Source organism: Mus caroli, unplaced genomic scaffold (genome assembly GCF_978045245.1).
Source record: "Mus caroli unplaced genomic scaffold, Mus_caroli_1 scaffold_17, whole genome shotgun sequence".
In the NCBI taxonomy this organism is placed as follows: Eukaryota; Metazoa; Chordata; class Mammalia; order Rodentia; family Muridae; genus Mus; species Mus caroli.
The window spans coordinates 6,892,877-6,920,575 of record NW_028227272.1 but is presented as its reverse complement, the minus strand read 5'-3'; the positions used below and the strand labels follow the sequence as shown (position 1 = coordinate 6,920,575).

Sequence of the window (27,699 nt, the reverse complement as noted above, 5' to 3'; positions counted from 1 at the left end):
TGGAGAAAGGATTCAATAGTATGTTTGGTTTTGGGTACTGAGGAGGAATACCGTCTCCACGATCAGGGACCCAAAAAGTTGCCCTCAGATGAATGGCTGACGGCTTTTCCTGAAGTCTGGACAGAACAAGCAGGTATGGAGGCTAAAAGGGTGCCTCCAGTAGTGGTCGAACTGAAGGCTGCCTCCACCCCTATATGGGTAAAGCAGTACCCCATAAAGAGAGAAGCCAAAGAAGGAATTAGATCACATATCCAAAGACTGTTACAGCAGGGTATTCTGGTTCCCTGCCAGTCCCCATGGAATACTCCCCTTCTGCCTGTCCACAAGCCAGGAACCAATGACTATAGGCCAGTGCAGGACCTGAGAGAGGTCAATAAGCGGGTGCAGGACATCCACCCAATGGTGCCAAACCCTTATAACTTGCTGAGTCCCCTTCCACCAGAACGCCGTTGGTACACTGTGCTAGATTTGAAAGATGCGTTCTTTTGCCTTCGGCTGCATCCTACTAGTCAGCTCTTGTTTGCTTTTGAATGGCGTGACCCTGAAGGGGGACACTCGGGCCAGCTGACTTGGACCCAATTACCGCAGGGATTCAAAAACTCCCCCACTCTTTTTGATGAAGCGCTCCACCGCAATCTTGTGCCCTTCAGGGCACAGAACCCTCAGATTTCTCTCTTGCAGTATGTAGATAACTTACTGCTTGCAGCCTCAACCCAAGAACTGTGCCTCGACGGGACCAAGAGACTCCTGAGTGAACTGGGTAAGTTGGGGTACCGGGTATCCGCTAAGAAAGCTCAGCTATGTCGCACCGAGGTGACCTACCTAGGATACACCCTCCGAAAAGGAAAGCGATGGCTCACCGAAGCTCGAAAGAAGACTGTGATGCAGATCCCAACCCCCACCACTCCATGACAAGTACGTGAGTTCTTGGGGACAGCGGGCTTTTGCAGACTTTGGATACCCGGGTTCGCGACCCTGGCAGCCCCTTTGTACCCCCTCACAAAAGAAAAGGTCCCGTTCAGCTGGACTGAGGAACATCAGCAGGCTTTTGAAAAAATAAAGACCGCCCTGCTCACTGCCCATGCCCTGGCCTTGCCTGACCTGACTAAGCCATTTACTCTGTATATAGATGAACAGGCCGGAGTGGCTCGTGGAGTATTGACCCAAGCACTAGGGCCATGGAAAAGGCCTGTGGCCTACCTGTCAAAGAAACTGGATCATGTGGCCAGCAGGTGGCCTTCTTGCCTGAAGGCCATTGCAGCCATGGTCTTGCTTGTCAAAGATGCAGATAAACTTACTTTGGGACAGCATGTCACTATAGTTGCCCCTCATGCCCTTGAGAGCATAATACGCCAGCCCCCTGACCGTTGGATGACCAACACTCGGATGACCCACTACCAGAGCTTGTTGTTGACGGAAAGAATCACCTTCGCCCCACCGGCCATCCTCAACCCGGCCACCCTGCTCCCAGAAGAAGAGGCCTCCACTCCAATACACCGCTGTGCTGACATCTTGGCGGAAGAGACCGGAGTCACAAGGGACTTGACCGACCAACCGTGGCCGGGAGCTCCCAACTGGTATACGGACGGAAGCAGTTTTCTGGTGGAGGGAAAAAGGAGAGCAGAAGCAGCAGTGGTGGATGGAACATGGGTGGTCTGGGCCAGCAGTTTGCCGGAAGGAACCTCTGCTCAAAAGGTGGAACTCATAGCACTAACACAAGCGCTCCGGATGGCGGAAGGCAAGCCCATCAACATTTACACTGACAGTCGCTATGCTTTTGCCACTGCACACATCCACGGGGCCAAATACAGGCAAAGGGGCTTGCTCACTTCAGCAGGAAAGGACATTAAAAAACAAGGAAGAAATACTGGCCCTTTTAGAGGCCGTACATCTACCAAAAAAGGTGGCCATCGTCCACTGTCTTGGGCACCAGAAGGTGGGGGACTCAATCTCAAGGGGAAATCAGATGGCTGATCAGGCGGCAAAGCAGGCAGCCCAAGGGACAGTAACCTTGGTAACTGAAACCGTGCCGGATCCTCCAGTCGCGGATCCTAGTTTCAACTACCCTTTTAAGGACTGTGATAAGATTGAAGATATGACAGAGGCGGGAAAAGCCCAAATGTTTAGTCATCATGGACTGGCAAAGACTAAAGATGGGCGGATTATTCTACCCTCCAAAGAAGGACAGGACTATGTGAGGCATATTCACCAACTAACCCATCTTGGAAGTGATAAACTCAAGGCCTTAATTAAAGGATCTAAGTATTATGTGTTAAGGTTAAATTCAGTAGCTGAAGAGGTACTGAAGTCACGCAAAGCTTGCACCTTGACCAATGCCACTCAAGGAGCCTGGAAAGAGGCTAAGAGGAGATAGGTCGGGGTTCTATTGGGAAGTGGACTTCACTGAAATTAAACCAGGAAAGTATGGTAACGAGTATCTCCTAGTTTTCATAGACACCTTCTCAGGATGGGTAGAAGCTTTTCCTACCAAATCAGAAACCACTCAGGTAGTGGCCAAGAAGATCCTTGAAGAAATCCTGCCTCGGTTTGGGATCCCCAAGGTAATCGGCTCGGACAACGGGCCTGCATTGCCCAGGTAAGTCGGAATTGGCCACACAACTGGGGACTAATTGGAATTTACATTGTGCTTACAGTCCCCAGAGCTCAGAACAGGTAGAAAGAATGAATAGGACCCTAAAAGAAACCCTTACTAAATTAGCCATTGAGACCGGCGGTTGGGACTGGGTGACTCTCCTTCCCTTTGAGCTTCTCAGGGTCCGAAACACTCCCAGACGTTTCGGCCTCACCCCCTATGAGATTCTGTATGGGGGACCGCCCCCCTTAACTGAGTCAGGTGGGATATTGGATCCCAACACTGACCTTTCTTCACCCTCTGCTCTGTTTACCCACTTAAAGGCCTTAGAAGTTGTCAGAACACAGATCTGGAACCAGATCAAAGAAGCCTACACACTGGGGACCACAGCAGTGCCTCACGGGTTCCAGGTCGGAGACTTGGTCTTGCTTGAGCCCTGGTGGAAAGGACCTTATCTGGTGCTGTTGACTACCCCCACGGCAGTGAAGGTAGACGGAATTGCCACCTGGATACATGTGTCCCATGTAAAAAAAGCACCAAACCAAGATGAGGGTGACTGGACGGTGGCAGCCACTGACAATTCTCTTAAGCTGCGCCTTCGCTGTAGCCCCAACCTTGGGTAGTAATCCTCATGCTCCCATGACCCTGACATGGGAAGTCATCTCTCAAGCCGGAGATACCGTATGGAGTACTTCAAAGGTAGCCCCCTTATACATGGTGGCCCCCTCTGTTCCCTGAAATCTGTGCCTTGATGGCTGGATTAGACGCTTGGGACATCCCTGAAGAGTCACATGAAACGGTGCCCCAGGGCGAGGTAATCTACCAGAAGCAGTCATATAACCAGGGGGTAAGTTCCCAGGGGCAGTACATTGCAGATATACCAGGCTGTAGTAGTGAGTCTAAACAAAGGGGGCATTGTCAGGGGCCCTTTTATGTATGTCCCAGGGATAGAAATAGTAAAAAAGAGGCTCGCTGGTGCAGGGGAGCAGAGGGCTTCTTCTGTAGTCAGTGGGGATGTGAAACCACTGGTACCACTTATTGGCACCCTTCCTCTAGCTGGGATCTTATTGTAGTGTCCAGACGAAATAAGGGCCATGATTCTTTAAACATCACTTTTACTCAGAAAGGAAAAGAGGCAAAGGAAGATTGGATAAAGGGGAGGCAGTGGGGCCTAAGATTTTATGTGACAGGGATGGACCCTGGATTCACTTTTAAGGTTTGGCTGAAGATTAAAAGTCCTCCAGCCCAGTCAGTGGGGCCTAATTCCGTCTTTGTTAAAAGGCCTCAGAGACCCCCTCCAAGACCTACCCTCCCTGGGCCTACTTTAGGTGGCCCTACTGTCACTCCTTCCCATGATCTAGCCCCAACCACTCCCTCGCTCCCAGACACTGAGAATCGCCTGTTTAGCTTGGTACAAGAGGCATTCCTGGTCCTCAACCGTACTAATCCCAATATTACTCAGTCTTGCTGGCTGTGCTATGCCTCTAGTCCCCCCTATTATGAGGGAATTGCCCAAGTCAGGACCTATAATAAGACTGCAGACCATTCTCAATGCCCTTGGGGGGAAAACAGAAAACTGACTCTGGCAGCTGTCTCAGGGAGCGGACTTTGCTTGGGTCAAGTACCACAATGCAGACGGCACCTCTGTAATCAGACCCAACATATCCAGTTTTCCGACAGTGGTCAGTACCTAGTGCCCCCCTTAGACACAGTGTGGGCTTGCAACACTGGTCTCACTCCCTGCATATCTACTTCTGTTTTTAACACTTCTAAAGATTACTGTATTCTAGTTCAGCTTGTCCCTAGGCTCCTGTACCATGATGACAGCTCTTTTGTCCATGAATTCGACCATCGGGTCCGCCATAAGCGAGAGCCCATTACCATGACTTTGGCGGTCCTCCTGAGTCTAGGATGGCGGCTGGGGTTAGCACAGGTACAACCGCCTTAATTCAGACCCCTCGATACTTTGATGAATTGTGAACTGCCATGGACACTGATCTGAGGGCCATAGAGCAGTCCATAACTAAACTAGAAGAATCCTTGAACTCCCTGTCAGAGGTAGTACTGCAAAATAGGAGAGGGTTAGACCTCCTTTTCCTCAAAGAAGGAGGACTTTGTGCAGTCCTAAAGGAAGAGTGTTGCTTCTATGTAGACCATTCTGGAATAATTAAAGATTCTATGTCTAAACTCAGGGACCGGTTAGACAGGCGCAGAAGGGAAAGAGAAGATAAAGCTGGTTTGAAAATTGGATTAATAAGTCTCCTTGGTTTACCACCCTTGTTTCTACCCTTGCCGGTCCCCTAATCATCCTTTTGCTTTTGCTCACTTTTGGACCTTGCATTCTTAATAAGTTAGTGGCTTTTGTAAAAGACAGGGTTAGTGCTGTACAGGTGCTCCGACAACAGTACCTGACTTTGCCGAAAGAAGAAGAGGGGTCGCTCTAAGATTAGAGCTACTCACAAGAAGAAGTAGGGAAATGAAGATTAAAAAATAAAATAATGACTGCCCTGAGAACATGGGCCCCGGCCCCTGGCCAGATGGTCTAATTTCCCGGAACTTTTGGGAAAAACAACCACAAAATGTTTCAATGTCCCAGGTGCCTTGAAGTAAATATCCGCCCCTAGACTTCCCCTATTTCCTCTCTGATCCTCCCCCTAGGTTCTGGTTTTTGCCTTTATAAGCCTGCTGGAAAATAGGGTTGGGGTCAGACTCCTCTACCCCTGCGTGGTGTATGGGTCTCGACCTCAGCATGCTGGTTTGTGTGCCATTAAAACCTCGTGTGTTTGCAGCAAGCTTGACTGCTGTGGCTTTCTGGGCTCGCGATCCCTGAGACTTGAGTGAGGGTCTCCCTTCGGGGGTCCTACACCTGCATGTACTATGTATGTCTGGTACTTTGAATGCCAGAAGAGGGTGCTGCATCCCCTTAAATTAGAGTTGCAGATAGTTCTAAGATGCAATGTGGGTGCTGAGAATTGAACTCAGATTCTCTGAAAGAATAACAAATGTTCTGGGGCTGGAGAGATGGCTCAGTGGTTAGGAGCATTGGCTGCTCTTTCGGAGGTCCTGAGCTCGATTCCTAGCAAGCACATGGTGGCTCACAGCCATCTGTAATGGGATCTGATGTCTTCTTCTGGCATGTCTGAAGACAGCTAGTGTGTGTGTGTATGTGTGTATGTTCTTTAAAAAAATAACAAATGTTCTTACTGGTTGAGCCATATTTCTAGCCCTAAACCTTATTATCATCATGTAAGTACATGTGAGTATGTGCATTTGTGTGCTGTGGTGTGTGTGTGTATGTATATGTGTGTATATATATATATATATATATATATATATATATATATATATATAGAGAGAGAGAGAGAGAGAGAGCGCCAGAGTGAGCACGAGTGAGCCATCAGAGAGTCAACTCTAAAATGATCTCTTCTTCTGAAACCTTTATGTGGGCTCCAGAAATTGAACAAAGATCATCAGGCTTTAAGGCAAGTTTGTTTTTACTTACTGGGCCACTGGGCCATTTCACTGGCCCCTAAATGAGCAGCATTAGGTTTTAGTTAGAGACAGTGCTACATAGCCTCAAGCTCACAGAATTCTGCCTGCCTCTATTTCTTGAGTGTTTCCTCTTAGCAGAAGAAGCTTAGAAATCATAGTGGACTGGCATGAAGACCAAAAACAACAATAAAACATCTTACAGGATACACTTGAGAGTCTATTTGAGGCTGGAGCTGTGTCACAAGTATAGGGGGAAATAAAATCAAAGATTATACAGATAAGGTTCTGCTCAGCTCCTGATGCCTGAGTGTTGTACTACTTATCTAAGGCCGTATAACAGTTTATCTAAGACCACAATTGACCTTTAAACAAAACAAAACAATAACCAAATCCTTATTAGGAAATCTTGGCTTAGGTCTCCTCTTATGAGAAGGTTAATGCAGGCTGCACTAATCTAACAGTTTGACCAGTACTACTATGATCCAATCAACTTTTATAGATTGTTCTATTCTTTAGGATACATGAATCTATTGTGGGTAAGTCTTCATATATACAATATTTTTAACACTGATTTTAGTGTCAAGGTTCATGTCTCATAAAATGAATTGAACAAGTACCTTTTCATATTTTTTGGCAAGAGTTTACTTAATATTTGCATTTTTTCTTAAATGTTTTATAAAACTCACCTTCTGAGGCAAAGTATTAAAGGCCTTTAATCTCAGTACTCGAGGGGCAGAGGTAAGATGATTTCTGAGTTTGAAGCCATAGCTAGTTTTAAGCTAGCCAGTCAATAAAGCCATCTCAAAACAAACACAAAAACAAAACAAAACAAAAAACCAAAGACAAAACACGAAAGTCATCATCGCTAAGTTACACGTTTGTCACACTTTGTAAAGGATGCTTAACTGCCTGAAACAGTTACATAAACTTCAGATTGTTTCCACATACAACATAAAGTGAGTATCTGTGTTAGACAGGATCCACTGTAATAAGAACATGTCTGCTATGAAGTGCCAGTACTGTGGATCTTCGGCTTCTTCACTTGTATCAGCAGCACTGACTTTCCTTTTTTGTTACACTTCAGTGACAAAACACTTCAGTGTCACACTTCAGAACATGCTGTCAACAAGTGATAGCAACAGACTCATTGACTGATGACTCCTGCTTTTATCAATTTAATGCTTTCTTAATCATTTCCTCGTTTAACACCAAAATACAGGACTCAACACATAATTAAAAACATTAAAAATGTATCTTAAAAAGAGGGGCTGACATCATTGCATACACTAGCAAGCGTTTGCTGAAAGGACCCTGATATAGCTGTCTCTTGTGAGACTAGGCCAGGGCCTAGCAAACACATAAGTGGATGCTCACAGTCAGCTATTGGATGGATCACAGGGCCCCCAATGGAGGAGCTAGAGAAAATACCCAAGGAGCTAAAGGGATCTGCAACCCTATAGTTGGAACAACATTATGAACTAACCAGTACCCCGGAGCTCTTGTCTCTAGCTGCATATGTACCAAAAGATGGCCTAGTCGGCCATCACTGGAAAGAGAGACCCATTGGACACGTAAACTTTATATGCCCCATTACAGGGGAACGCCAGGGCCAAAAAATGGGAATGGGTTTTGTAGGGAAGTGGGGGGAGGGTATGGGGTACTTTTGGGATAGCATTGGAAATGTAATTGAGGAAAATATGTAATAAAAAAAATATTAAAAAAAAAAAAAGAAAGAAAGAGGGGCTGGAGAGATAGCTCAGAGGTTATGACACCCATGTTGGGTGGTGCACAACTACCTGGAATTCCAGCTCCAAGGAGATTTGACATTCTCCACTGAACTGCATTTATGTGCACATATTACACACAAATACATACACATAAAATGAAAAAATAATAAAAATAAATGAAAATGCAGGACAAAGTAACATGGGATTACTAGGGCAGCTCTAGAAAAGTCAAAATTATATGTTAAGTTCCAAATTCCAGACGAGCCAGGGTAACATAGACCCTGTCTCAAAGAAACTAAAAAAAAAAAAAGACTTTATCAATATGTTCTACTACACCCCTTAGAACAGCATTGATCTAAGCCCAAACCACTAAGCATGCTTCTTTGCTTCTAAGAACACTCTTCTTGACCAGTCCCAAGCCCTCATCAGTGCTAGATCAGTGCTTTATGATATAATTAAGATAGTATGCTTTGTAATATAATTAGATAATTAAGTGTACCCCATTTGGATGTTATCATAATAATTCTTTCAAAATGGAGGGAACCAAACGTGACCCATTAATCACTGTGACAAAAGGCAGCACAATGACCCATCACCTGACCAGTTCAAGACTCAAGTGTGATTAAAACAAAACAGAAGGTCAGAGAATCAACTGAATTCCTTCAGATTGTTGATGTGAAGGTGACATTTTAAGCTATTTTATATTTAACTAATATAACTATAAGCATACATTTAGATAAATAACTTTATGTATTTTTATAGAAATGCCTACCTTTCAGAAGCAAACTCAACACAAGTTGATGGCAAATTAGTCTTTCTACCTGCTTTTTCTGAAGAGTTTAAAGGGGTATGGTTCACAGAAGATATTCTTTTACTTCGACTTTTAACTGACTTTTGGGTCACATTCAAATTCATAGCCTCTGAATCTGTAACCTGTTAAATGGATGAGGGAAAAGCAGGTGAATGGAAGGTAAAATTTCACATGGAAGAGTCTTGAAAAAAAAAAGAGTCTTGAATATATGTGTTAAAATATTAAATAGTATGTAATTCAATGGCTGATGACCATAAAAGTGATTTCTCTGCCAAAAATGAGTCAAGTAATTAACAATGACATTACAAATCTAGACTTTGAAAACAGGGCAAACAGATACTAAGATACTTATACAATATCTTATTTTTAGTAGTCTAAGTTTTAAAAACTACAATAAAAAGAGTGATTTTAAACTTCCAATTGTTATATTCAAGCCTTGAAGTTCAAGTTGGCTCCATGCCTCAGCTGAGAATGAACATGGCCCTTTCTAAGTGGTGGAATGAACACTATACTATGGTAGACACATTTAGGCAGAACCCTGAAGTGCTATTATACTAAGCAAACTGATGCTATATATGAATATGCTCAAGCAGCATTGGGAGGCAAAGCAGATCACTGATGTCCTTTCACTTCCAGGACAAGGTAACACAGATCCATTTTCTTCCTCTTCTCTACTCTAACTACAACTTTACAGCCTTGTAAATAATTCAATGGATAAGCATAAAGTAGCTGAAAAGTTTAATGAAAAAGGAAAACTAGATATGATCCTCATGACCACAGTGAGTACTCTCTATACACCCATACTAGATTATAAGGATGGCAGACATCTATCCATCCATCCCCTCATTTCTAATACCTAGTAGTGGTGCTAACCAAACCCAATACCAGAAGAATCAAATGTTCCAGCTGTACATTTGTACAAATAGTGGAAGCTGGGTCAACACTTGGGGCAGAGGCAATGTAACTGGTTTCAGCAACAATAGCAAACATAGTCCAATGGAGCAACCCCCAGAACTCCACCCAAGATAAGCAGCCAACCCACTCTACTTCAATGGCAATATTGCCATCTTCCCACACATCCAGTAGCAGGATATAGACTACTAAAGCCACAGCAGCACTCAGCACCACACCAGAGAGCCAGCAGGCCAATCCACTCTGTGATGGTGAACACAGGCTAACAGCAGTGACAATTGAGATAGCACTTGCATGATGATCACAGGTGACTGTATGGAGCCCACAGAATGAAGTCAAGCAGAAGAGCACACAAGGCCATTAAAGAAGTTGTTATTGAAACTACAGCTCAGAGGAAGCCAGGATGCACATACTAACCTAAACAGAGTGACTATAAAAGGAATAAGTGGCAAATACCATGACCTTGGTTCTTCCAAGGACTACCAAAAGGTAGTGGCTGTACATATCCTTGTTCCCCAGAGCTGTTTTTCTGTCCACAAACCTCATTTTAGAATTGTGCTCTGGATATGCTGGGAATTTCCCAGATCATCAAGTCTTGGCTCCTTTTTGTTACACAGTCCCTCCCTTCAGTACTACTTCTGTAATTTTTTTCACATTTACATTTAAAAAACAAGAAGCCAACACTATACCCAAGCTTTCTGGCCTCATTTGGAAGTATATTTATATCTTATGGTCCAACAATCCAAGCAGACTATGTGTTTATACGAACCTTACAGACTGTATTACTGGGTAATGTGTTTGGTTCCAAACAATTTCTTTGAGATGATAATACTGTTTTGATGCGTTTTTGAAGTCTTCTTATTTTTACCTATAAGAGAGAAAACTAAATGAATACCAAATCAGAGTACCAAATACTACAAAAGAATGAAAACAACTACTTGACCAAGTAATCTTATGAAATGCAGGCATCTACACAAATAAATGAAAAGGTTTTTCTTTTACTTCATTACCTTTTTTTGTTGTTGTTGTTTTCAATGTTTTTCGAGACAGGGTATCTCTGTGTAGTCCTGGCTGTCCTGGAACTCACTCTGTAGACCAGGCTGGCCTCGAACTCAGAAATCTGCCTGCCTCTGCCTCGTAAGTGCTGGGATTGAAGACGTGTCACCACTGCCTGGCAACTTTTCATAATTCTAGACTCCAATGACCCCCTAGCAGGGAATGTCTTCTATTCTTCCATTCTCTTAGCTAGCATCTTTACTTTTTAAATGCATTTATTTATTTATTTATTTTATTTAATTTATTATTTGTAGGTATGGTCTTATGTATTTCAGGGTGGCCTTGATAGGGTATGTAGCCAAAGATATCTTTGAATTCCTAGTTTTCCTGCCTCTATCTCTGGGTAATCGAGTTGTACAACAGCATACCCTCTTTATATTTGTTGGGGATCAAACTCAGGACTTACTACTAGCTATGCTAGCACTATAACTTAGCTATATCACCAGCCCCAGTGATAAATTCCTACATAGTCATCATCATTTGCTATCCATGGAGGAATAGTTCCAGGTTCTATAGATACAAAAATCTGCAGATGTTAAAACCATACACACATCCTCTTGTGAACTTTAAATTATCTTTACTTACAGTGTCTAACACAACAGGAATGTTACTATAGAGTTGTTACACCATACTGTTCAGAGAATAATGACCAGACAAAAAGATGGTATATGTTTAATACAAACACTTTTTCCCTGAATATTTTCAGTCTGTCTATATTGGTACATGCCTTTAATCTCTGCATTAAGGAGGCAGTGACAGGCAAGTCTCTGTGAATTAGAAGCCAGTCTAATCTACATAGTGAATTCCAGGATGGTGAGGTAGTTGGAGCTATGTAATGAGACTACATCACATTAAAAGGATACAGCCTGCAGTTAGTAAGTATAGACACAGAACCCAAAATGTAGAAAACTGATAAGTGACAATCGGTTACATAAGATAGTTAAGAAGGGAAGGGGGTGAGCCGGGCGTGGTGGCGCACGCCTTTAATCCCAGCACTCGGGAGGCAGAGGCAGGCGGATTTCTGAGTTCGAGGCCAGCCTGGTCTACAAAGTGAGTGCCAGGACAGCCAGGGCTACACAGAGAAACCCTGTCTCGAAAAACCAAAAAAAAAAAAAAAAAAAAAAAAAAAAAGAAGGGAAGGGGCTTGTTCTGGTGGTACATGATTGCAATTCCAAAATTAAGGGAACTAAAGCAGAATGATATAGAGTTCAATGTTATCCTAGACTGCATATAGCCAGATCCAACCTCAAAAAACAAAACTGGAAACTTAATTTGTCTGTAATAAAATCGATATTGGTCAAAAATGTCATAAATCCTAGAAATCATTTTATTTTTTTTTTCAAAAAAAAGGCAAAGTTTGAAAAATCTTAAAATAAATTATGTAGGTTCTAATAAGGCACATATCAGAATGGAAAGAAAATGCTTTCATACCACAGATAACCCTCAATGAATACAGCATGCCTATTAGAACTATTTCTCGAATCTTAAACTAATTGGGTCTTCTTTTATTGCAGTGATTCTCAATCTGTGGGTCATGACATTATGACAGAAAAAAAAAATACAATTATGAAGTAGCAACAAAAGTAATTTCATGGTTGGGGGTCACCACACTATGAGGGACTATACTGAAGGGCTTCAGCATTAGGGAGGTTGAGAACTACTATTTTATTGCCTCCCTTTCCCAACATGCAGCATATAACCACATTCTACACATATTAAAAGGAAGAAAATGAAATTAGAAACTTACAAAGAGTTCACCAGCTATTGCTTCATGCCTACTCTTGCACTGGGTCTTCCCAATGCGTTCGTTCAGTTCATTCAGTTTTTTATCAAATAAATTACAGTTTATCATGCAGATCTCCTGTCGAATCCAATGCTTAACCTAGAATTTAAATAAAGCCAAAACATACAAGTTTCAGATTTTAAAACAATTTCACTTACTACTTTTTATTTTTATGTTTTGTGCATATATGCATGTGCTACATTTCAGAGGCCAGAGGAGGGCATCAGATTCCCCTGGAGCAGGAGCTAACAGATAATCATGAGGTGGCATGTGGGTGCTGGAACTTGAGGGTCTTCTAGAAGAAAAGTCATTGTTTTAACCTCTGAGCCATCTCTCCAGTTCACTCCTACTTTTTTGAGACAAGACTTTTTCACTATGTAGACCCAGTTAGTCTGTAGTAGACCAGACTAGCCTCAACCTCAAAGAGATCCCTCTGCCTTTGCATCACAGGTGCTAGACTAAAGGTGTGTACCATACCCAGCTTATTTTCTACTGCTTAAAAGCTGCTTTACTCTTTCCTGATGTTTTATAATGAAAAATTACTACACACTACTATACCAGTTAAGTTTTATAAAAATTGGCATTAAATTTTGCACAACAATCTAATATTTGGCACATAAACATGTTTAAAATTAAATTCATCTTCAAAATGTTGACTTCAATTCATATAGTTCCAGTTGACTACTGTTTCCAATAATATACATTAATCACACAAATAACAATCAGACTCATCAAAACAGAACCAGAATACAGTTATTCCACTAGAATTGAAGATTATACCCACCCACCCACACCAGGCCTTTGTTTGTTTTTGTTTTGTTTTATTTCTATGAGACAGTGTTTCTCTGTATAGCCCTGTCTGTCTGTTCTGGAAGTCACTCTAGAGATGTGTCTGGCCTCAAACTCAGAGAGCTGTCTACCTCTGCCTTTCTTGAGCACTGAGCATTAAAGGAATGGACCACTATGCCTAGTCTGAAGTTATATTTCATCTCATAATTGATCAGACAGACAGGCCACATAGAAATACATAATTGAGCAAAAATGAAGACAAGAAGTATACTTAACAGTGTTAAAAATCAGTTTACCTAGGTTAGTTTGGAAGAGGAGGTATGTAACTTGCATATATCAAGATTCCAAAATGAACTACAAGGTTGTCTGAATCTATGAAATAGTAAACAATTGTAAGGCAATCAATAAACAGCTATTGCTGCTGATCAAAAAAAAAAAAAAAAAAAAAAACCCATGACCAATACAAAATGTGGAACTGTAAGTAAAGCTCAATGTTTGTCTTACACATTTGGCAGCCTACTAAATATAAATTCTACCTCCTTCTACAAGACATTTACAGACATGTAATTGAGTAGATTACTTAGACTAGAATCATTCCTGAAAATAGAAATATATTGGTAATAAAAATCATTTTTCTCTTATTGGTTGTGATGGTTTGTATATCCTTGGACCAGGGAGTGGCACCATTTGGAGGTATGGCCTTATTGGAATAGGTGTGACCTGGTAGAAGTAGGTGTGTCACTGTGGGTGTGGGCATAAGATCCTCACCCTAGTTGCCTGGAAGTCAGTCTTCCACTAGCAGCCTTTGGATGAAGACATAGAACTCTCAGCTCTGCCTGTGCCATACCTGCCTGGATATTGCCATGCTCCCACCTTGATGATAATGGACTGAACCTCTGAACCAGTAAGCCAGCCCCAATTAAATGTTGTTTTTTTTATAAGACTTGCCTTGGTTATGGTGTCTGTTCACAGCAGTAAAACCCTAACTGAGACATTGGTTTTATCTGAATTATGTCCTAGCTAGTTTTATGTCAACTTGACATAGCTAACTAGAATCATCTGAGGAGGAAACCACAATTGAGAAAGTGCCTCCATGAGATTGGACTGTAGAAGCCAGTATGGGATCTTCTTAATTAGTGATTGATGGGGGAGGGCCTAATCCTTTATGTGTGGTGCCACTCCTGGGCTGGTAGTTTTAGGTTCTAAATAAAAGAAAGCAGGCTGAGCAAGCTATAGGAAGCAAGCCAGTAAGCAGCATTTCTCCATAGCCTCTGCATCAGCTCCTGGTCCCTGCCCTGACTACTTTCCCCAGTGACTTACTGTTATACTGAAGTAGAAGCAAAATAAATTCTTTACTCCTCATGCTGCTTTTGGTCATGGTGTTTCATCACAACAACAATAACCCTAAGACATTCCATGAGAGAGGGTGGGTGGGTGGTGGTGGTGGTGGTGGGAGGTACACATGAACCATCAGACATGGATGCTGGGAACTGATCTCAGTCCTCTGCAAAAACAGCAAGTGCTCTTAACTTCTGCTATCTCTCTAGCCCTTTCAACATTTTTTACTAATCCTAAGTTCCTAAGGCGAATATTTTAAGCCACACATTACCTGTTCTAGCAGTGCTGTATGCCTTTCCAGAGCCTCACAAGCATTTTCATTAATTTGCTCTGAAGCTTTCATGACCTTAACATTTTCTTTGTTTTTTGAAAACATCTTCTGATTATGGCCTTGAAGAGAGAAAAACATTATAGATAAAAATATTCCTTCCTAAGAAGGAAATAAATACTTTAGGGAGTATAATCAAGTGAAAAAACCATAATGTGACAACAGCAGTACTTTTTTTTTTTTTTAATTAACTTTAGCTGGGCATTGTGGTGCATGACTTTAACCCCAGTAATCAAGAGGTAGTGGCAGGTAGATCTCTGTGGGTTCAGGGTCAGACAGTGCTACATAGTAAGACTCTTATCTTAAAAAAAAAAAAAAAAAGGTAACTGCATAAAATTTTTTCCATAAAAATGTTCTTTAACAAAAAAATCTTTGGTAGGATTCTGGTCTCACATATAAACCTTTTCAGTCTTGTTTTACCAGATATCTACTGGACGAGGTGTCACACAGTTCGAATTACAACATTTGGGAGATAGTAAGAGGATCAAGAATCAAGGCCAGACTGAGCTGTATAATGAGGCCTTGTCTCACCAAAACAAAACACATGAGAAAAAAAAAAAAAAGAACCCTGCCAAATATATAACCAAAATATAAAAAACAAAACAAACAAAAAACCCCCAAACAAAACCCTAAATAAATTGTATAATTTAAACCTTTCTATATATAGGCACTTAAGGAATCCACTACTTTAGTGTATGCATGTGTACACAGTACATAATACATGTTTGTGAGCATGCCATTACATTAAGTGTGGAGGTCGAAGGATATCTTTGTGACGTCAGGTCTCTCCTTCCATCTTTATGTGCATTTCTGGAATTAAAATCAGGTCACCAGGCTTTGAATATGCACCTTTATCTGCTAATCCATCTTGCTGGCCCTAATCAGCATTTTAGTCAACCAACATAAATATCCTACTTCTAATAACATTTATTTTGATATTTTATAACTATAGAACTTCCTTTAATTACTTTGTTTCTCTTCTGGTAGTTGGTCATATACATAGACAGACACATGGATTAACTGCATCTATCATCTCTTATTTGGCATATGATCTATAAATCAATTCTATGGAAAGAAAAAGATTTATGAACAACTTAATATACCTGTTCTCTAGGGGGACCTACAAAGCTCCCAAGGAGCTATTGGCAGTTAATGTTTGCAGAAAGAGGGGAATCATTTAATTTAGTAGTATATCCACTAGTAATATACTCATGTTCCTGTAAGCAACACTATTTAAACTCATTGGATCACAACAAACACCCATGAAGGTATTAGAAAGATTATTTAGTTTCAACCCTCTTCCTCTTTTGCTGTGTTACAAATCAAAGTCAGGGTAGATAAGAGATCTACCACTGAGCTATATACTCAGTCTAAAGAGGAAGGGGATCATCAAAACAAGGAGTAGAGATGGCAATAAGGTTGGGAACAAATATGATCAAAATACTTTATGTATATATAAAAATGTCAGTGAAACCTGTTATGTACAATTAATAAATACTAATAAAAACCTATAATCTAATAAACGAAATCTTAAAATAACAAAAGACAAAGTTAAAATGAACCAGCTGCCATAAACTATCTTTTGAGACTTCCTATACTTTCATGGAAAACGTGATTAATCCTTTTTTGGGGGTAACATTTCACTTTCCTTTAGATAGAGTGGATATCATTGAATTGAGTCAAGTTTGCCCGAGAGTTGCCTGCATAGGTACTTGTAGTTTGGTTTTGGTGTCTTTCTCTATGTGGTAAATCATAATTTAACTTGATGTGTAAACAGACTGTAGCTGACTTTTTTGGGGAGGGGGTGCTGAATGTATGCATCATCAGTGTATCATGTGTGTGCCTGAAAAGCACCTACAAGGGGCATTAGGTCCCCTGGAAGTAGAGTTATTACAAATGGTTGTGAGCCATCATCAGAGTGCTGGGGATCCAACCTGCATCCTCCACAAGAGCAGCCAGTGCTTTTAATCACTAAGTCAGTTCTCTAGCTTGTATAACCGACTTATATGGAAATAAGCTGTTTTTAAACTCAAAAGTGATTCAATGATTAAGTACAACAGACATACACTAACCAATCAAGCTGCTTCTCCTCTGTATCTCACTTCCTTTTCTTTGGCAATAATTTTAACCTGCCCACAGGATAGGAAGGTTTGTCGTTGTTTCATGTAGACCAGTCTGGCCTCAAATTTGCTGTGTAGCTGAGGATAACCTTAAAACTTCTGATCCAGCCAGGCGTGGTGGCGCACACCTTTAATCCCAGCACTTGGGAGGCAGAGGCAGGTGGATTTCTGAGTTCGAGGCCAGCCTGGTCTACAGAGTGACTTCCAGGACAGCCAGAGCTATACAGAGAAACCCTGTCTCGAAAAACCAAAAAAAAACCCAAAACCTTCTGATCCTTCTGTGTCTCCCTCTTTAGTGCTCTGGATTACAGGCATGCACTACAATGTCCAATGTGTGTGGTGCTGGGGATTGAACCCAGAGCTTCATATACAACAAGCAAGCACTCTGTCAACTGAGAACCCCAGACTCCAAAAAGAGCTCTTTTCAACAGTATTTGGTTCTGCCTGTTGCCCACTCTAGCAATAGGAATAAAGTCAATAATTATAGTGAATAGCCATAACTTTTTCCTTTAACAACATATCTTTCCATCTCAGAATCAAGAACAGTTCACAAGCAAAACAATTTGAGAACACAGCCATCATTACTTTTTGTCCTATCTATATGTAGCCTTTTTGTAAGTTTGAGACATTAAAATTCCCCTAAACAAAGTGACTATTTGAATTTCTCCAAAGGATACAGAGGCATACACTTACTGTTACTCCTATCAAAGCCAAGTAAGAACTGCCACTTTGGGTATTCATATGTTCACAATTTAAAATGCCACAGTAACAGATCATGCTATATTCTTCAGTTTTCAAAACGGCACCAGCACAATTACTAGAGCAGACTGATTTCGCCAGGTTAGGTGCGAGTCTCAAGAGTCTCAACTTACAATATAACTTTTACTTTCATCATGAAACTCTGAAGTAGCATTTGCTTCTAAACGGGAAACTATTTTGTGGATCCTCTTGTTATCCAAAGTACTCTGAGTTACAGCACTCAACCTAACAGAGGGCCACTAACGTTTTAGTATAAATTCTCTTCATGTCCAGAAAAAGATCTTGATACATTCAACTCCTGTTTAAAATGAGTTTCAGATATGTTTTGCAACTCTGCTGCCTCTTGTGTGGAGTATTTGCTGGAGGAGTCAATAGATGTCCTTGGCTTTGTGTTTCCTGATTTTGTTTCTGAAACAACTTCTATTTAATTAAATTCTGGGAAAATGTTATACTTTTCTGTGAAAATATTGAATTCTCAAAGAGTTAAGTGAGGAGTCAATATGTCCAGAAGGAGTACACTTGCTAGCTATAAATCCAGGATTTAACCTCTGATTACCATTTGGAATATTAGTTCCAACTGTTGTTTTTGGAGCTTCAACATTCGTTGACTTGTTCAGGATCTCCAACTGCTTCTGGTAACTTGTAGGCATTGTTTTCTTGGCCTTTAAAACCTTCTGTCTTTTTCTGTCTGGACTTTCCATATTTCATATCCTAGAATTTAAGGTATATATAATATGATACTTTGTTTAAAAAAAAGAAAAACAAGATTTAAGTGCATTTTCCCAGTGAAACAGTTATTATAATATTAAAGTAATACTTAGGCTATCTTTCCATATTTATTTCTATTTGGAAGTTATATTCTAGACAGAAATAACTAGATCTAAGATTTTAAATAGGTCATACTATAATGAAGACAGTGGTACCAATAGGACAGGATCAAAACCAGAAAGAAACCTCACATACAAAACAACATTAGATTGATCACATGATAAAATTTTTGGAAGAAAACCAGACTACATAGTCTTCTCTTTGAAATGGGAAAATCTTATTCCAGTAGAAAGCTCTAAGACATAAATAAATGTAACAATAAAAGTGTGCCCATTGGGGTTAGAAAGATGGCTTAGCAGTTAAGATCACTGACTGCTCTTCCAGAGGTCCTGAGTTCAATTCCCAGCAACCATATTGTGGCTTACAACCATCTGTAATGGAATCCAATGCCCTCTTCTGGTGTGTCTGAAGACAGCAACAGTTTACTCACGTACATAAAATAAGTATTTTTATTCACTAAAAATCAAGTACATGGAGTAAGTTGATAAAGAAGAAAGTAGGAAACAGTTTACCTGTCTAAATAGCTCCCCAGTAGGTAAGAAACCTCAGGCACAGAACAGGTAGACATGGTGACACCAGATTTGTGGGACAGTGGACCATGCCAGGAAACTTGGTAAGGTTGAGCTGGCTCAGAGTCTCAAGAACCCAGGCACCCACCTGATATCCAGGAGTTTGGGAGCCCCTGGCCCAGGCTCTTCATTGCAGGCCCAGGCACCCCTGACCCTCCGTTTCTGACTCCTCTGTGTGATTTTCCAGAGGCAACTGGATTCCCAGGAGTCAGGAAACCCCAGCTTCAGCCTTCCACATCTTAGGCTGTGTTTTCCCACCCCCCTGAGCAGTGTATCAGCACTTCCCTAAAGCCTACCAACCTATTTCTGTGGCAGGGAAAACACAGGCTGGTGTCTCTGCATTTTTGTCTGCCCAGTGGTGTTTTCACACTCTAGCAGCAGGGTGAAATGAAGAACCACACATACTGACAGGCATCTTAGCTACAGGAGAAACTAACAGGCTAGACTAGCTGAGAGAATTTTGGGATCCTCCTATCTCCTTTCTCTAGTACTGGGGTTACAAACATGAACCACCAGCAAAAACACCAATGTGGTTTGAATAAGAATGGCTCCCATACGCTCATGTTTGAATACTTGGTCCCCAGTTGAGGGAAAGTTTTGGATAGATTGAATAGCCTCATTGGAGGAGGAGTATCACTGGAGATGGGCTTTGAGATTTCAAAAGTCCAAGACATTCCAAATTAATTCTCTCTGCCTCTTCCAGTGCAATGGCTGCTTACATGTTCCCATGCTCCATAGTGATCATTGACTTAAGTCTCTGTAACTATAAGGTCCAAAATAAACAAATTTATAAATTGCTCTGGTTATGGTGACTTTTCATAGCAAGAGAAATCTAAGAAAAGCTGTTACCAGGAGTGGGGTATTGATGATTTAGGCCTGATCATGCTGCTCTTTGGAGGACTTTGGACTAGGAATTCAAGTAAATGCTATAAATGTGGCTTGTAGGAACTTGGAAGACAGTAGTGCTGACAGCAATGTGGACTACTGGAGGTTCATATGATGAGGTTTATGAGGGGAATAATACTAACAACTGGGCCAGAAACTATGCTTATGATACTTTGGCAAAGAATGTAGCTGCTTTTTGTCCATGTCCCAAGAATCTTCCTGAGGCCAAATTAAAAGGCTCTGAATTACTTTCCTTGGCAGAGGAAATTTCAAGACAGCCTAATAACTATTGAGTGGTTATGAATCATCACTCTTAGGCAGGTTTACAAGGTACAAGCCAGGCAAGAAGAAATTTTAAAATGTACTGTTTGTATAAAAAAAAAAAAAAAAAAAGGAAATACAAAATGTAGCATGTGAATCAAAAAGAGTGCCAGGGAATTCAATTTTGGAGCCAAGATTTATATTGAAAGAGATTAAGACCTGTTGTGAAATGGAATAAAGGGAGTGTGCCTCTTCAAGGCAAGACCCCATAAAGCTAATCCTGCAACTTGTAAAAGGAACATTTCTGAGGGTTTTTTTTTTTTTTCTCCTAAAAAAGAAACAACATATGAAAAGATTGTGTACAGTAATGGAGCAATGATTCATCTCAAGCAGGCAGCTGAACTTGGTTGGCAGTTTTGGCCATGTGGTTCTGTATTTAGAATCATGAAGGAAACAGGAGGTAAGGTGGGGTGTGAGGTTGGGAATATTCCTTTGCTGTTAAAGAGAATCACTGAGGCCAGACATTTGGCAAAGGAGTCCCTACATGGAAGCCTTAAGGGGCCATTTCGTGAAGCTATGAAAGGGAGCCATGAATTGTACTGGAGACTCCAGGATATTACAATGTCAAAGCCATTAGCTATCTGCCAAGGAAAGCTTCACAAAAGGAGTAGAACCTGCCCAAGAGAGAGAAATTTGTGTGTAACTGAGACACCTTGCAAATAAATAAGTATATCACATACCAAACTGATCCAAAGTTTATACAACTTAATGGTCTCATATACAATCAGTCCTCTTTAGAAAAAGAAAAGGATACAGTAAAAATTTTCAATGAAATAATCTCAATTGAGGCTTTCCTAACTGGGGGCTCTTATCTATTGTTAGAGTCCTATGCAAGTTTTCTTTTTTCAGTCAGTTTTAGTAATTCATGTCTTTTTGGGAATTTTTCTATTTCTTGTAACAGCATATCACACAATTGTAGTTATTTCTTTGGAATAGTTTTTTAAAAATTTAACTTTTATGCATATGAGTGTTTTGCCTAAATAAATGTATGCTTGTGCACCATTTGTGTGCATCCCTTCATTCTTGCCTTACTTAGTAATGAGTCTGAATTAGTTACTTTTTTGTTGCTGCAGTCAAGACCTGACAAGAAACAATTTAAAAGAGGAAAGAGCTATTTTGGCTTACAGTTTCAGAGAATGCAGCAGATTGTGATGAAGAGGGCATGGAGATAGGAGGATAAAATAGCTGGTCACACTGACCCACATTTAGAAAACACAGAGCAGACAGAAGTTGAGTTGATCTATAAACGTCAAGGTTCATTCCCAGAGACTCTGGTTAATCCTACAAGACTCTATTGGCTAAAAGATTCACAACCCTCCAAAACAGAGCCATTGGTTGGAGACCAAGTATTTAAATACATAAGTTTATAAGTCAAATGGTTCTCAATCTGTGGGTGGAGACAGGGGTTACATAAACCACAGACTCATTACTATGCAATTACAATTATGAAGTAATGAGGAAAATAATCTTATGAGGATCACTACAATTATTGGTATTAAAGGGTCACAGCATTGTGAAGGTTGATAATCACTGCTATAAGGGACATTTCACATGTCAAACAACAACATCCATTCCCTGATCCATAGATATATGGTCATTTCATAATGCAGAATGTAGTTAAAACTCCCAAAATCTTTAACAGTCCAAACACTGTTCAAAAGTCTCAATTTCTTCTGAGACTAGAGCCAATCCAGTTTTTGTTTGTTTGTTTGAGCCAGAGTCTTACTATGTAGCCCTGACCAGCATGGAACTCACTATATAGACCAGACTGGTCTTGAACTCAGAGATCTACTTGCCTCTGCTATACTTCCATACCCAGCTCAAGGAAATCTCTTAATTGTGAGTTACTGTAAAACAAAACAATAAAACCAAACAAGTTACTTTCAGTAACCTTGCCACAAGACTTCATGAACCCTGCAGTCTTACATCGTCCATACCTGCAAAACCCCAGTGTCATGTGGGCAACACTGTCACATTCTGCTGCCACTCTGGAATGTAACCTCACCCTTTTGTACCAAATCTATAGTGGTCTATTACTATTCTTTGGTGTCACAATCTGAGGAAATATTTTCCTAGTAGGTTGTTTTCAAGCATGGAGCCTCTTCAACAGCATTCAAATTAAACTCTCTCCTTTTAAAGGCAATTGGTAAACCAGGTGGGGTGGCAGTGCATGACTTTAATTCCAGCACTCAGGACGCAGAGGCAGTTGGATCTCTGTGAGTCAATTCAAGGTTAGCCTGGTCTTCAGAGAGAGAGTTCCAAGACAGCCAGGGCATCACAGTGAAATCCTGTCTCAAAACAACACACACACACACACACACATTGCACTTTTAGACCCATTGGGCTGCTTACAGGATGTGCAGTGTGTTCCAGGTTCCCAGCTGTGTGAGCTGTCACCCATGTTGGAGTGGGCTTTGGTGATACAGCCATCTTTGAGTCATTTCTACTAATATAAGGCCCCGAACCCATATTTCTTTAAGTAACCCCAATAAAACTTATTAGTTCCCAATAAAACAAATTGGACTTTGGTGGTATCTACTCTCTGGTCTGTCATGGGTTCTCTATCTGGGTTGAGCAGACCTGGGTGTTTTGTCTCCCCAGGAAAGGTTTTGTCATATATTATGTCGTAAATGTACATATATGGCTCAATGAGATTAATTTTCTTAACAGTGCTATTCATGAACTTCTATCTATTAATAAAGTGAAACGTGTACCTATTTTAATTTTTATATTACAATATTTAAATTGTAAATATGTAAATTATGTGTGTATATCTGAGTGTATATATGTACACTGTGAGGTCGTAAAGCTGTGTGACTTGGGGAGCCAGTTGGGAGCAAGAGTGAGGTCAAGACATGTCTAAACCCTGAAAATCTCATCCTGAGATTGGCAGGGGTAGGGCTGTTTCCTTCTTGCTCTGGGCCTGCAGGTCCCAGCACATGTAAGCCTCTACCTCTGCCACCCTTGAGATAGTCACATAGCCTAAAGGCCAAATTACAGGTTAAACTTCCTATTCCTATAAGGAAGCACTCAGAATTCCTCTTCATGCAAATGAAGCATTCCCAGTACCTCAGTCTCAGCCAATGATGTACACTCACCCTCAATACCCCTACCCACTCCTCAAGGTTTATATAGCCCTTATGTACCCTCAATAAAGAGAGCTGTTTCACTGAAAACTGTCTCTGGGGATGGCTATATCTCCCCTACTCAGGACTGAGATTCTGCTATCCCATCCTCCTGGCTAAGCTCCATTCCTTCCAGTCCAGCCCAGTGCAAAAACTGCCTAGATACCCTGAGGGCAGAAGCAACCCAGTACATAGTGCCAATGAAGATGAGAAGAGACCAGATAGATCATGAGATTCACTGAACTGGAGTTGATCCCTTGGGACAACAGGTAGTTATAAAATAACATGTAAGTACTGGGAACCAAATCCAGATCTACAAGAGTACTCTTAACCACTGAGCCACCTCTTCAGCATCTAAAACTGCATTTACTTATTTATTGATTTAGTGTGTGTGGCAATGCCAGGAATAGAAGTCATAGGACAACTTGTGGTAGTTGGTTTCCTCCTGTTACAGGATATTTGATCACTGCACATAGAAAACCTAATTGTTAGCAAAATATATGAGTTTAAATAGATATTGTATTTTTCAGATGGCTCTAACTTTTTGCTCTGCTTGGCTCAAACTAATGCTGGCAATCTGCTCCAACCTTCTGGCTCCTCATTCTCTGGTTCATTCTGTCATTACCTATGTCTAGCTTGTTCTTTCTTCAATCTGCCTCTGTAAAACTATTATATATTATATATTTTTCCTACCTTTGGATGATTAGAGCAAAAAGGAATGGAGTACTAGAACAGTCCTCAGCAACGTTTCCCATGGCTGTCAAGCTTTTTCACAACAATATTAAACACAGTACTGCCTCAGAGGTTTATTAATGGAAATTACATTTAGAAGTGAGTGCTCTATTTAGCTGGTGACTAGATTTGAACCACAAACCTCACTTACACCTGTAATTACTCACAGTCAAAACTTAAAATCGTATCTGATCATCTCCTCCCCACCCCCATCCCCCTCATTTGGTGGGAGTGTTTGTGTAGTGAGGATTGACTACACAGCCTCATTTATGCTAGGCATTACCCTACCACTAAGCTATATTCTCTTTTTTTTTTTTTTTTTTTTTTTTTTTTTGGTTTTTTCGAGACAGGGTTTCTCTGTATAGCCCTGGCTGTCCTGGAACTCACTTTGTAGACCAGGCTGGCCTCGAACTCAGAAATCCACCTGCCTCTGCCTCCCAAGTGCTGGGATTAAAGGCGTGCGCCACCACGCCCGGCCCACTAAGCTATATTCTCAGCTTTTACTATGTTGACACAATGATGCCCAAGTTGACCTTAAACAAGCTCTGTAGTGTTCAGGTAGACCGTCCAATTATGATCCTACTGATTTACCTTCCTGAGTAGATGGATCTACAACCCTTAGCTCCTTTAAACTCATGGTTTTCTCTTTAGATACTGCATAAGTACAGAATGATTTACCTATACTTATAAAGATGAGAAAAAAAAAACTATCCAATTCTACTGCTATGTGTATTATAGGATAAGTCCTGGTTTAATTCTCAGAAAGTAAGATAGCTCTGAAGGTAAAAGACCTTGCTATGCAAGCCTGATTCCTATATTCAGAAGCAACAAATCCCAAAAGTTGTACTTTGACCTCCACACATGAACAGGGACATATACATGCCCACACAAACACAATACTTTTATTATTGTGTATATATCAGAGAACTATGGAATAATGCATGCAGAGATGAAGGAACTATTAACTTTACCAAAATTCAAAACATTAAGTAGCAAGGAAATATAATGAAATTGAAGACTAACATCAAGTACAAGGTCAATAAAGTAAGCCAAAATATCCAAGAGTTACCTAAATTGTATTAGTTGTTAAATATATTTTTAAAATGTACATATTTCTGCTGAGGTAAGAGCTAATCTTAGAACTTTAGGGAGGCTAACTTAACGTTAGATTCATCTTTTCTAAAAATATTGAGGGATAAACAAAGATAAAAGGCAACCGTCACAAGACTTACAACTCAGTATATGCAATTAATCTTTCATCTCATGGCATTTCACGTTTGATTGATTGCCTCTGCTTTCGAAGTGCTGGGATTTAAATCGTGCCTGATGGAAGTCAGTTTTTTTTAAAAGCAGAAACCATTGTTGTTTCCTTTGTTGAGACATATTATTTAATTTGTTTGACAAAATTGGAAAAAGATGAGAATAAGAAATTGCTATTGCTATTTTTTTTTTCTTTTCTGTTTTTAGGCACCATAAAAAAAAATCAACCTCTACCTGAAAGAAGTTCAGCATCAATTCACTATGACCTATTGTAGTGGGCTACTGAACTATGATTACAACACCTAGTGAATGCATTCTTAAGAAAAACGTTAGTGGTCATGTAAACCAGCCATATATATATATATTTTTAGACATTTATTGTAGAAAGGCAGGCAGAGAGGGAGAGTTTAGGGAAGTAGAGGCTGGCCATGGCCACATGGAGAGAGGCGGAAAGGGAAGATGGAGAGAGGGGGCGTAAGGGGGCCAGAGTAAGAGCTAAGAGAGCAGCCATAAATTTCTATACTATGTGTCAGTGACCAGAAAGCTATGCGAACTGCCAGACAGCATGACTGCTGTCTGTCTGCTTCTGTAAACAAGGCTTGCTTGCTCCCTGTCAACGCCCACGGCTGCCTTTAGGAGTTCCTCTTTGCCTTCAAATGTTAAAGCAAATTGCAGGTCCTGCTGCTCTTCTGCCAGGGGCAGCCCTGCGGGTGGTGACTATAAGTTCCACAGAATTTGACTTATTCAGGCTTGACAGGGTGGGGTGTCTTTCCTCAGGTACTCCAAACCACCGCCTAGCGAGCTCCAGATGCCGGTTGGTCTTTATTAGCAAATTGGTCCAAACTTGCAACTCTCCCTCTGCTGTCGGTCTGCCTAACACAATCCCAAACGGCAAGCTGCATTTTTTTTTCCCCCAGAGTAAAACGACCCGATCCATCACTGTACCTGATGTACAGACCCTGGGAATGGGCTGCATCTCATCAGTTCACCTGCGGTACCTGGAAGAGCGCGCCGCAAACAGCCAATGCCAGTTCCCCACCCCGCCGGGTCGCTCTGCCTCAGGCGGCGGCCTCCTGACGCTTCCGGCTTCCCCCACCTCCCCAGCTACTCCGGCTCCACGGGGCCAGGTCCCTCCGAGTCCGGCCAGGAACCTGGGTGCACACTTCATCCGGCCTCCGAGGGCCGAGCGCCGCCATGAAGCCGGCCCGAAGGCTCCGCCAACGGCCTCCGTCTCGGAGCCGTCGCCCGCCCGTCGGCCGGCCGCAACGTACCTGGAGCGGCGTCGCTCCTCAGCCGTCCTCAGCCGTCTTCAGCCGGCCTCAGCCAGAGCCGAGACCCCAGACAAAATGACCCGCGGTTGGGCTGGAGCTAGACTAAATCTCCCTCCCTCGGCCCCCGGGCCTCGTGCCAGCCAATGACAGAGCGAAGGTCAGAGAGCCCAGCCAATCACAGTGGCAGTGGGCGGGGAGCGGTGCGGCTCAGGGAAAAGTAAACTGACTGAAGGCCGGTCTCAGTCGCCTGGCCCTGAGCTTCAGGCCAGGCGCTCAGCTCAGCCAGAGAGGCTGGCGAGCGAGCGAAGATTTTGATGGTGTTTGGGAAGTTACTACTAATGAAACCTCCACAGGAACAAGCTCCCGAGGATTGCAGATTCCAACTGTGACAATTCGGTTGACCTGGAACCGGGATGGCGATTGGCCAGTGAATTCCAGATACCACAGTGGACTCAAAACTCTGCCACTTCAGGGAGCCTTCACTGACTTCTGTGGAGCCTTTATTTCCATAGCTCAGTTCAGAGAAGGGACTGGGGAACCATGAAGAATAGTGTTTCTCGTCACTATAACCAGATGTGCTCTGGAGACAGAGAGTCTCACAGCCCAATGGGGGCTGTTTGCAAAATGTCCTTGACTGGCAAAGCTGAATTGCTGAGGTGCTAGAGGAATCAACTTGCAGGTTGTCACAGTCTTCTTTTACACATAGGGCAACATGGGAAAGTTCGTTATTTGCATGCTATGGTCCACTTCAATCTCAGCAAGCAGGTTGCAGGGAATGGCTGATCTGAGTGGATTAAAGGCCAGCCTAGGTGAACACTAGGCCCACCAATCTGAAAATAAATAAAGCCGGGTAGTGGTGGTGCACGCTTTTAATCCCAGCACTTGGGAGGCAGAGGCAGGCAGATTTCTAAGTTCGAGGCCAGCCTGGTCTACAGAGTGAGTTCCAGGACAGCCAGGGCTACACAGAGAAACCCTGTCTCGAAAAACAAAAAACAAAAAA

At 41.6% G+C, this 27,699-nt stretch overlaps 1 protein-coding gene across 1 annotated transcript in view; it reads right to left on the bottom strand.

Annotated features, from left to right (window-relative positions):
- Atf7ip2 (activating transcription factor 7 interacting protein 2) overlaps positions 1-26,795 on the bottom strand; it is a 54,081-nt gene extending 27,286 nt beyond the window's left edge. Inside the window, exons 1-6 of the mRNA XM_021185482.3 lie at positions 26,700-26,795; positions 18,265-18,419; positions 14,773-14,891; positions 12,339-12,473; positions 10,305-10,403; positions 8,585-8,745 (exon numbers count right to left, since the gene is read on the bottom strand). Of these exons, the coding sequence (XP_021041141.1) occupies positions 8,585-8,745; positions 10,305-10,403; positions 12,339-12,473; positions 14,773-14,891; positions 18,265-18,409 (659 nt within the window). The 5' untranslated portion in view covers positions 18,410-18,419; positions 26,700-26,795. The remainder of the gene's footprint in view (positions 1-8,584; positions 8,746-10,304; positions 10,404-12,338; positions 12,474-14,772; positions 14,892-18,264; positions 18,420-26,699) is intronic.
- Between the last annotated feature and the right edge of the window lie 904 nt (positions 26,796-27,699).